This window comes from Octopus bimaculoides, chromosome 30, assembly GCF_046866305.1.
Source record: "Octopus bimaculoides isolate indiv1 chromosome 30, ASM4686630v1, whole genome shotgun sequence".
Classification (NCBI taxonomy): domain Eukaryota; kingdom Metazoa; phylum Mollusca; class Cephalopoda; order Octopoda; family Octopodidae; genus Octopus; species Octopus bimaculoides.
Window position 1 is genome coordinate 13,597,974 of NC_142957.1, and position 12,195 is coordinate 13,610,168.

The following is a 12,195-nucleotide window of genomic DNA, read 5'->3' on the forward strand; positions in this document are numbered from 1 at the left end:
CTGACTGGCCTTCGTGCGGGTGACACGTAAAAGCACCCACTACACTCTCTGAGTGGTTGGCGTTAGGAAGGGCATCCAGCTGTAGAAACTCTGCCAAATCAGATTGGAGGCTGGTGTTGCCATCCGGTTCACCAGTCCTCAGTCAAATCGTCTAACCCATGCTAGCATGGAAAGCGGATGTTAAACGATGATGATGATGATTGCTTTACGTCTTAGAATGTGTTTCTTCTTTTAGATTTATGTTTTTTTACAAATGATATACAGATAAACGGATGTAATGAGCTTCTTTATGCTTCGGTCTACCAAATCCACTCTCAAAGCTTTGGTCTGCCTGGGGCTATGGTAGAAGACACTTGCTCAAAATGCCATGCAGTGGGACTGAACCTGGAACCATGAAATATTTTGTTTTGGTGCCCTACCAACTCTGTTAATCCAGTGTCTTCATACTAGAGATTGTTATTGATTCATAACTTTAGTGTAAGGTCTCAAATGTTAGTTGAGAAGGGTGTTTTAGGGTGATCTGAAAATTGCTAATTGACACCATGATCTCCATTATGTGACTGGTACTTCATGTGAATTTCTCTTTCCCAGAACCACCCATATGTCATAATAACCAATCTGGCCTTTGGTCTTTTATCAATCTTTCACCTGGCCTACCTGGGTCTTATGTTTGACAGCAGCTCTCAAGAAGAGAAGGTAAGCATTGAGATAGTCTCTCTCTATCATATATATATATATATATGTGTGTGTGTGTGTGAGTTATAAATGACAAGAGAAATAGTTTGATGAAATTTATTTAACTATAAGAAAATTCAAATATCAAGACAAATTGTTTCATAACTTAAAGATTAAAGATAATTTGTTGTTGTACTTGGGGATGGTCATATTGCCAGTTTAGCCAATAAAGATAATTTATTTTATTTTTTTCAAGTCCCAATGCACTTTTGCTTTGTTTTAAGCCTTTGAATGACACCACCCCACTAGCTAGGTAAGCAGGCCAACATTCCTCCTGATGTGAAATGGAGTGTTTTGCTCAAGAACACAATGTGTTGCCCAGTCTGGGAGTTGAACCCATCATCTTGCAATCATAAGTACAACTCCCTAATGACAAGGCCCTGTGCCTTCACACACACTCACATATGGAAGGGGGATTGCACTTACCAGTGTAGGTGACTTGTCTGTCTATACTGTTAAGTGCTTTATAGGTGCAAAATCAATAGTCATTCTATGACTGGCCCCGACTTTTAATTTTCTTATATATATATGGATAATAATAAATGGAGCAAAACGCACGTCAATAAAAGTTCCTTTAATTCCTACACATATTTCGAAATAAATGAGAGTTCTTTCACAAAGAAGAAAGAACTTTTATTGACATGCGTTTTGCTCCATTTATTATTATCCATATCTTCTCAAAATGTATCACTTTAACTTGGTATCTCTACCTGTAAAACGGCTGTGATATCTTGTTTTTTAGTGTAATTTTGCTACCTCTGGTAACTATTAACGTATTTAAATTATCAAAAGTTTTAATAACTGAGATAATATTAATATATACATAAACTAATATATATATATATATATATATATATATATATATATATATATATATATATATATATATACCGGCCATGATGAAATACCACAAGGTATAGAAAATACGTATTCGCCTTTATATATTTAATCCTTTATATTGAACACTCAATATTTCATCTATTCAATAGGACATATTCCATATATTCATTCAATAAGACATTCAATACTTTATTTCATAGTACCATCCATTTTTATTTTATATTATATATTGTATATTCCATATTCTATATCCCACATTGGTTTTGCAGGAATATAAATAAAACATAAAAAACAGACAGTGTTGGAACTCTTTTAAACAAAATAATATATATATATATATATATCATCATTTAATGTCTGTTGTCTAAGCAGGCATGGGCTGGACAGTTTGACTAGAGTTAAATAGTTGGGAAGCTCCACCAGACTTCAGTCTGATTTGGTATGGTTTCTACGGCTGGATACCCTTACTAAGGCCAACCAATTTAGTGTGTACTGGGAGCTTTTGCATACATAAACACGTGTGTGTGTGTGTGTGTGTGTGTGTTTTATGTCTCACCTGTATACATATAGGTATGTCTAATTAAATGCGTTCTATAAGTTAATTCAGTAAATACCTTGCTCACTTCTCAAAACGCTTTTCTATTTTCAGGGCTATGACATGCAACACACTTTGGACAAATGGTCGTCCCTGGGCTACCTTAGCCACTGGGTGGCATCTGGTACCTTCCTCTTTCACCTCTTGATATGAGAACGTTATTTTACCATAGATAACCATATTCGTCCTCCCCCCCCTTCTCCCCCCCCCCTTCACTACCACCAACATCATCATCATCATCATCCCTGTTAGAAACGTCACATCTTCTCCTGGCCGGTTAGAAGCATACAGCCTGAGCTGTTTTGCACTGGAGGTGCAAATGAAAACATCTGATAAAACAAAAAACAAAAAGCAACCATTGTTGCAGTTAGTCAGGCATATACGGTTGTGTCATATCAAGTCAATTGGAGATTGCTCAAAAAGTGTAGGCCATGTTTTAACAGCAATAGCAGGTGCAATGCAAGCTCTACTTGAGAAGAGAATTATCTTGAAGAATTCACTTCACTGGAGGCCTTGTTGAACCACAACTTCACATTTTCTCTTTTGTGTCAGCTTAAACTAATCCTTTCCTCTCCACTCCTTGAAAACTGGACTAAATTGTCCTTTATGTGGTATTTTGTTGCATCAATGTAATCGACTTGTCCCCTCCCGCAAAGTGGCTGCCCTTGTTTGCAAAATTTGAAACCATTATTATTATTCTTATCATTATCACTAGCTGACCCTGTGCCATTGAAAATGATGGCTAATTGTAGTATTTTACATATAAATAAGGTACATAATAATCCTAGATACAAGCATTCACTTACTTCCCTTGTACCTGCACACACGTATACTCAGAGTTGAAATGCTGTTTGATTTTTCTTTTCAGTGTTGAACATTCACCATCCCTTTTCCATTGCACACACACGCACACACACACACATTCACATAAGGCGGAGAGCTGGCAGAAACGTTAGCATGCCGGGCGAAATGCTTGGCGGTATTTCGTCTGCCGCTACGTTCTGAGTTCAAATTCCGCCGAGGTCGACTTTGCCTTTCATCCTTTCGGGGTCAATTAAATAAGTACCAGTTACGCACTGGGGTCGATATAATCGACTTAATCCGTTTGTCTGTCTTTGTTTGTCCCCTCCCCCTGTGTGTAGCCCCTTGTGGGTAGTAAACAAATAACACACATTCACATACACGCCCATATACTCACACAGAGTTGAAATGCTGATTTTTTAATTTTTTTTATCACCCCTTCCTTTCTCCATTGCTTTCTCTTACTCTCTCTCAGGGCTATTACTCTCACTACTCCTTCACTCAATTACTATTTTTTCTCTCCTCCCCTTTCACTTATACTACTCTTTCTCCTACTCCGTCCTACTCCTATTCTGTGATTTTGGACAAATATATATATATATATATACGTAGGCGCAGGAGTGGCTGTGTTGTAAGTAGCTTGCTTACCAACCACTTGGTCCCGGGTTCAGTCCCACTGCGTGGCACCTTGGGCAAGTGTCTTCTACTATAGCCTCGGGCCGACCAAAGCCTTGTGAGTGGATTTGGTAGAAGGAAACTGAAAGAAGCCCGTCGTATATATATATATATATATATATATATATATATATAGGCGTAGGAGTGGCTGTGTTGTAAGTAGCTTGCTTACCAACCACATGGTTCCGGGTTCAGTCCCACTGCGTGGCACCTTGGGCAAGTGTCTTCTACTATAGCCTTGGGCCGACCAAAGCCTTGTGAGTGGATATGGTAGACGGAAACTGAAAGAAGCCCATCGTATATATGTATATATATATATATATATATATATATATATATGTATGTGTGTGTATATGTTTGTGTGTTTGTGTTTGTCCCCCCAACATCGCTTGACAACCGATGCTGGTGTGTTTATGTCCCCGTAACTTAGCGGTTCGGCAAAAGAGAGACAGATAGAATTAGTACTAGGCTTCCAAAGAATAAGTCCTGGGGTCGAATTTGCTCGACTAAAAGGTGGTGCTGCAGCATGGCCACAGTCAAATGACTGAAACAAGTAAAAGAGTATATATATATATATATATGTATATATATATAGATATGCAACTATATAAAAACACTATGCTCATTATCATATTCGATGATTATTATTATTGAAGTGTTAAGCTGGCAGAATCGTTAGCATGCTGAGCAAAATGCTAAGCAGTATTTTGTGCATCTGAGTTCAAATTTTGTCGAGGCTAACTTTGCCTTTCATCCTTTCAGGGTCAATAAAATAAGTCCCATCCAAGCACTGGGATCGATGTAATCAACTCCTCCCCCCCCCCCCAATTTGTTGGCTTTGTGCCAAAATCTGAAATCATTATCATTATTATTATTATTATTATTATTATTATTATTATTACCTTAGCATTGACAGTGGATGGTTGAATTGGAAGAGTTTAAAGCAAAATACCTTGTGGTGTTTTATTTTATTTTCCTTTTCTTATCGGTTTCATAGGACAGTGGCCAGGCGAGGTGCTGGGTTTTTTTTCTTTTTCTGACCACTAGGGCTTGAGCTTCATCCAGTAATCGACTGGGGCTACTTTTACTGACCCATAGAAGATGGAAGGCAAAGTCCACCTCGGCAGGAACATAACAGAAAGACTTTGATGGGCATAACTGAATAAGGTACTTTGTCATTTGTAGGATGCTCAACTGACCAATTCTACCTTCCATCATCTCTTTTTCTTCTATTTACATTGAGTTGAAATCACAGCAGAGTTGCAGCTAGTGTTTTCAAGCTGAGAGGATGGAAACTCTGTTTGACTTTTTCGTCTTTTTCTCTACCCATTGATAAAGGATTGAATCCGAAACGTTGGATATTCCACTCCTCACGGCAAGTTCACTGTACCCCTTTCACTTTTTTCTATATTTTCTCAAGTCCCAATGCACTTTTGCTTTGTTTTAGCCTTTGAATGACACCACCCCACTAGCTAGGCAAGTAGGCCAACATTCCTTCTGATGTGAAATGGAGTGTTTTGCTCAAGAACAGTCTGGGAATTGAACCCTCGATCTTGCAATCATAAGTACAAATCCCTAATGACAAGGCCCTGTGCCTTCACACACACTCACATATGGAGGGGGCGGGGATTGTGTCTTCCCTCTTTTGTTATCCTTCCAGAGAGGAGTTGATATAAGGGGTCTGTGAAATGCATACCTGTAATATACTTGGTTGATTATAATCAACTTATATGCCCTCTCCCCATTCTACTGTTCAACAAATTTGGATTTTACTATCCCCACCACCATCCACCCTCATATATAGTGACACCCTACAAATTCCTGTTCCATCACCATCTACCCTCATATACGAATTTACCCACCAAAATCTGTATTTTTTTTCACATGCACCCCCATCCAGCTACCCCTTACAAACCAGTATTGCTCTACCCTTCATTGTCATCCATCCCTTACAAACCTGCATTGCCCCACTCCCTCATCACCACCAACAACCATTTATAAACCTGCATTACTCCACCCTTTCCAAACCTGTATTGCTCCACACCTCGTCACAATCCACCCTCATATCCAGCCACCCCTTACAAAGCTGCATTGTTCCACCACCATATCACGGTACCCCTCACAAACCCACATTCTTTTTCTCCCCAATTCTTTTTTTTTTATTCCAATAAAAGACTATCTTCGTTATTTTCTGAGAATCTTGTGTGACGTTTGTTTCTTTAAATGTGTAAATCTTTTTGGTTTTACTTGTTCCAGTCATCAGATTGGGGGTACCACTTTGAAGGGTCCAGCCAACCAAAGCAGTCTATGTTCCGCAAGGCACTGTTTTGGGACCACTACTGTTCATAATGGCCCTCTCAGACATGCCTGTGTTGGTCATGCTTGGGAATCCACCTACAAGGTCTAATGACAGTTGCTTCTGATAGGACTCTATGGCGGAGGTACTTGAGGACTCTGCCCCAACAAGTTGTGGACCTAGGATAGACCAAGAAAGAGAGAGTTGGATAATATTGCGCATTATTGAACCATGGACAGAATCTCGCATCTTAGCCGTTGTTTTGCCTCACCATGCCATTAACCCACTGGTTTACTGGGTCTCCCACTTCTAGGTTCAGTAAAAAATGAGATATTTAAATCTAACACAGCATCAGATCCTTATTGAGAATAGATTTAAATAAATATCCCATTTTTAAGCTTGTTCTTGTTGCTGCTGAGATGACCTTCTGAATAAAGGTATTTATAATTAGTTCAATAGCATTGCAAGATGATAGAGGTTTCAATCTCCACTTATTAATGTTTTTGTTTTTTTGAAACCATTGTTAAAAAAAAAAAAAAAAAAAGAATTAAAATGAAAAATCTTACACTCTAGTCTGACCCACTACCAGATTATGCAGGATGTCCTATCACTGCTTATTTATCTTTGTCTTTACTTACATTGGGTGCCCTGTTAATTTCTGTGGAAAATAAGATAATTAAATCTACAACAGCATTAAATCAATAATAAAAATAGATTTAAATATCTCATTTTTAAGCTGTTTTTCAGTTGTTGGTTTGATGGCCTAATAGGTAAAGGTGTTTGTAATTTAACCAATGACATTGTATGAAATATATTTTTAAAAATATTTTTGTATAAAAAAAAAAAGACTTACCAGGGTCACCAAGTACTTGCAAGATATTAAAAAAAAATAGATATTTATATATCCACCAATAGAAGTGGGATGGTAAAAATTCAACGGTGAAAAAAAAAAATGTCAAACAGCACTTCAGTTTTGTATGAGTATATGTGTGTGTGTAAAAGGGAGGTATGTAAATGTTTGTGTATTTGTGTAAGATATATTTATATATAACATTTGAGTGACTGTATATGTGTTTGTATGTTTATTTAGAAAGATGCATATAAAATAGAATTACAGACACATATATATATAAACAGACACACTTAAAAAAAAGGCTGTGACAAAATATACAAAACCACATTTGCTACAAACTGCTACTCATACATAAATGTATTCATATGCATGCATAACACACACACACATATTCATACAGAGTTGAAACGCTGTTTGATTTTTTTTCTCACCCTTTTTATATATAAAACACTACAATTAGTTGTCAGGGTGTCCGGTACTATATATATTTGAGCAAAGGTGACTGCAATGTTAGGACCCGCTATGTACAAGCATGGAGGCACGCTGGCAAAATGCCATTGTGATTTTGTGGTACGGAGCAAAGCAAGCCTTCCTGTCCACTCAAACATGTAGTAAATGATCCATAGGTACTTGAGCTGAACCCGGAACCATGTAGTTGGTAAGCAAGCTACTTACCACATGTATTAGTTACCTTTTTTTCTCACCAACAAATGCCCTTATCCACAAGAGCATCCAAACAGGTCACCAATTTGAAAGTTCAGAGATATGTAAAACCTATTTCTGTGACTGATTATTGATCATCAGGCTATGATAAGTTTAAATATCTCATTTTTTAACTATATTTCTGTTGGGTTGAAGGATCGCAGGTTCGAATCTCAGACTGGGCAATGTGTGTGTTTATGAGCGAAACACCTAAGCTCTGGCAGAAGGTAATGGTGAATTTCTGCTGACTCTTTCACAACAACTTTTTCTTACTCTTTCCTCCTACATCTAGCAGCTCACCTGTGATGGACCAACGTCCCATCCAGGTGGGGAACCCAAATTCCAATGAAACCAGGAAACCGGCCATTATGAACCAGACATGGCTCGAGAAGGAACAAACAGCAACAACAACAGTCTTACCAATAAAGAAAATTTTTAAATATCCAAGATGTTATTGGTGTCCACATATGCCATTACCCACAAGACCACCGAGACACCAACAGCAATATATTAAAAAATGACATATTTAAACCTATCTTAGGTTTAGAAAAAGTATTATTGCAGAAATTAAAGATTAGAAAATAACAAAATTAATCTTGTTTGTTAATATTTTATTTCCTTATTGTTATTATTATTATTGAGAGAACAGCGCATGTCATCAGTGACACTGGGGTACATCTAGCAGATCACCTGCGATGAACCAACATCCTATCCAGGTGGAATGAAACCAGGAAACCAGCCATTATGAACCAGCCATGGCTTCAGAAGGAACAAACAGCAACAACAACAGTCTTACCAATAAAGAAAATATTTAAATATCTAAATTTTAACATTGTTTTTGACGGTAAAAGTCACTTTTCGGTAGGAAAAAGTCATTTGCAGTATATCAGGAGAGGAGATTAGTTGATAGCACAAGACAAAAGAAAAAAACTAGGGGAAAAACATTATTTCTCACCAAGATCGAGTTGTGTGTTATTAAACTATAGATTTAAACTAGATCTAAATAAACAACCCCTGTTAAAAATATTCTGGGAAGAATCGGCAACAAATTTAACATCCCAAAGAAACTTAATTTCGGTAGAAAGTATGTTTTTTTTACTTTTTTAAAAAAATTAAATGTCGAAATCCGATGTGGAAAAGTCGGTCCAATTGGTTCAAAGCCGCCCCTGTCTTTATATATACATATATATATATATTTTTTGGGACTGTCACATTAAGTTGACTATATGCAACTACTTTATATATATAAATATACAAATTAATTATCAATTATCAATATAGAGCGTCTTTAAAAAAGATTTTCGCTGCTCTTTCTAGCAAATTAAAACAATAAGATTCACATTAAACAAAGTGGTCGCTGAGGTATAAAGGGAAATAACTCTAAATGTAGGGTTATTTCCCTTTATACCTCAGCGACCACTTTGTTCAATGTGAATCTTATTGTTTTAATTTGCTAGAAAGAGCAGCGAAAATCTTTTTTAAAGACGCTCTATATTGATAATTGATAATTAATTTGTATATTTATATATATATAGTAGTTGCATACAGTCAACTTAATGTGACAGTCCCAAAAAATATATATATATATGTATATATAAAGACAGGGGTGGCCTTGAACCAATTGGACCGAGTTTTCCACATCGGATTTCGACATTTAATTTTTAAAAAAAGTTTTTAAAATATACTTTCTACCGAAATTAAGTTTCTTTGAGATGTTAAATTTGTTGCCGACTCTTGCCAGAATATTTTTAACAAAGGTTGTTTATTTAGATCTAGTTTAAATTTATAGTTTAATAACACAACTCGATCTTGGTGAGAAATAATGTTTTTCCCCTAGTTTTTTTCTTTTGTCTTGTGCTATCAACTAATCTCCTCTCCTAATATACCGCAAATGACTTTTTCCTACCGAAATCGGAGTGGTAGGGGCCCACGGGAATCCATCCCCACTCACCTCAGAGTTATATATTTTCCATGTTTTCTTTTTTTTTTTTTTTTTCCGTGTGTCATCAACTAATCTCTGCTCCTAGTATTACTGCAAAAGACGTTTTTCTCCATTGGTTGCGTATAAGGAGATCAGAGCAGTGGCTGTTATTTTTATATACGCCTAATAACTGCTATTTCTAGCATACTAAACAAACGCGTCGAGTACCGGCTACCATTGAATATATTTAAAAGGTAGAGAAAATGTTTTACACCACATTTTCGATATAATCTAAGAAAAAACATTATTTTTCACCAAAATCGAGTTGAGTTTTTATTAAACTCATAAATTTAAACTAGATCTACTGGACAAATACAAGATCTGATGCTTGCAGTTTGGTCTTTATCCTTATCTTGCTTATTTTAAATATCCAAGATGTTATTGGTGTCCACATATGCTATTACCCACAAGACCACCGAGACACCAACAGCAATAAATTAAAAAATGACATATTTAAACCTATCTTAGGTTTAGAAAAAGTATTATTGCAGAAATTAAAGATTAGAAAATAACAAAATTAATCTTGTTTGTTAATATTTTATTTCCTTATTGTTATTATTATTATTGAGAGAACAGCGCATGTCATCAGTGACACTGGGGTACATCTAGCAGATCACCTGCGATGAACCAACATCCTATCCAGGTGGAATGAAACCAGGAAACCAGCCATTATGAACCAGCCATCACTTCAGAAGGAACAAACAGCAACAACAACAGTCTTACCAATAAAGAAAATATTTAAATATCTAAATTTTAACATTGTTTTTGACGGTAAAAGTCACTTTTCGGTAGGAAAAAGTCATTTGCAGTATATCAGGAGAGGAGATTAGTTGATAGCACAAGACAAAAGAAAAAAACTAGGGGAAAAACATTATTTCTCACCAAGATCGAGTTGTGTGTTATTAAACTATAGATTTAAACTAGATCTAAATAAACAACCCCTGTTTAAAATATTCTGGCAAGAATCGGCAAGAAATTTAACATCCAAAAGAAACTTAATTTCGGTAGAAAGTATGTTTTTTTTACTTTTTTAAAAAATTAAATGTCAAAATCCGATGTGGAAAAGTCGGTCCAATTGGTTCAAAGCCGCCCCTGTCTTTATATATACATTTATATATATATTTTTTGGGACTGTCACATTAAGTTGACTGTATGCAACTACTTTATATATATAAATATACAAATTAATTATCAATTATCAATATAGAGCGTCTTTAAAAAAGATTTTCGCTGCTCTTTCTAGCAAATTAAAACAATAAGATTCACATTGAACAAAGTGGTCGCTGAGGTATAAAGGGAAATAACTCTAAATGTAGGGTTATTTCCCTTTATACCTCAGCGACCACTTTGTTCAATGTGAATCTTATTGTTTTAATTTGCTAGAAAGAGCAGCGAAAATCTTTTTTAAAGACGCTCTATATTGATAATTGATAATTAATTTGTATATTTATATATATATAGTAGTTGCATACAGTCAACTTAATGTGACAGTCCCAAAAAATATATATATATATGTATATATAAAGACAGGGGTGGCCTTGAACCAATTGGACCGAGTTTTCCACATCGGATTTCGACATTTAATTTTTTTAAAAAGTTTTAAAAATATACTTTCTACCGAAATTAAGTTTCTTTGAGATGTTAAATTTGTTGCCGACTCTTGCCAGAATATTTTTAACAAAGGTTGTTTATTTAGATCTAGTTTAAATTTATAGTTTAATAACACAACTCGATCTTGGTGAGAAATAATGTTTTTCCCCTAGTTTTTTTCTTTTGTCTTGTGCTATCAATTAATCTCCTCTCCTAATATACCGCAAATGACTTTTTCCTACCGAAATCGGAGTGGTAGGGGCCCACGGGAATCCATCCCCACTCACCTCAGCGTTATATATTTTCCATGTTTTCTTTTTTTTTTTTTTTTTCCGTGTGTCATCAACTAATCTCTGCTCCTAGTATTACTGCAAAGGACTTTTTTCTCCATTGGTTGCGTATAAGGAGATCAGAGCAGTGGCTGTTTTTTTTTTATACGCCTAATAACTGCTATTTCTAGCATACTAAACAAACGCGTCGAGTACCGGCTACCATTGAATATATTTAAAAGGCAGAGAAAATGTTTTACACCACATTTTCGATATAATCTAAGAAAAAACATTATTTTTCACCAAAATCGAGTTGAGTTTTTATTAAACCATAAATTTAAACTAGATCTACTGGACAAATACAAGATCTGATGCTTGCAGTTTGGTCTTTATCCTTATCTTGCTTATTTTAAATATCCAAGATGTTATTGGTGTTCACATATGCTATTACCCACAAGACCACCGAGACACCAACAGCAATATATTAAAAAATGACATATTTAAACCTATCTTAGGTTTAGAAAAAGTATTATTGCAGAAATTAAAGATTAGAAAATAACAAAATTAATCTTGTTTGTTAATATTTTATTTCCTTATTGTTATTATTATTATTGAGAGAACAGCGCATGTCATCAGTGACACTGGGGTACATCTAGCAGATCACCTGCGATGAACCAACATCCTATCCAGGTGGAATGAAACCAGGAAACCAGCCATTATGAACCAGCCATGGCTTCAGAAGGAACAAACAGCAACAACAACAGTCTTACCAATAAAGAAAATATTTAAATATCTAAATTTTAACATTGTTTTTGACGGTAAAAGTCACTTTTCGGTAGGAAAAAGTCATTTGCAGTA

General features: G+C 35.7%; 1 protein-coding gene across 1 annotated transcript in view; it reads left to right on the plus strand.

Moving 5' to 3' along the window:
- Positions 1–5,844, plus strand: part of LOC106871820 (protein-serine O-palmitoleoyltransferase porcupine) — a 53,054-nt gene extending 47,210 nt beyond the window's left edge. Inside the window, exons 14-15 of the mRNA XM_089346211.1 lie at positions 592–696; positions 2,225–5,844. Of these exons, the coding sequence (XP_089202337.1) occupies positions 592–696; positions 2,225–2,323 (204 nt within the window). The 3' untranslated portion in view covers positions 2,324–5,844. The remainder of the gene's footprint in view (positions 1–591; positions 697–2,224) is intronic.
- The last annotated feature ends 6,351 nt before the right edge of the window (positions 5,845–12,195 follow it).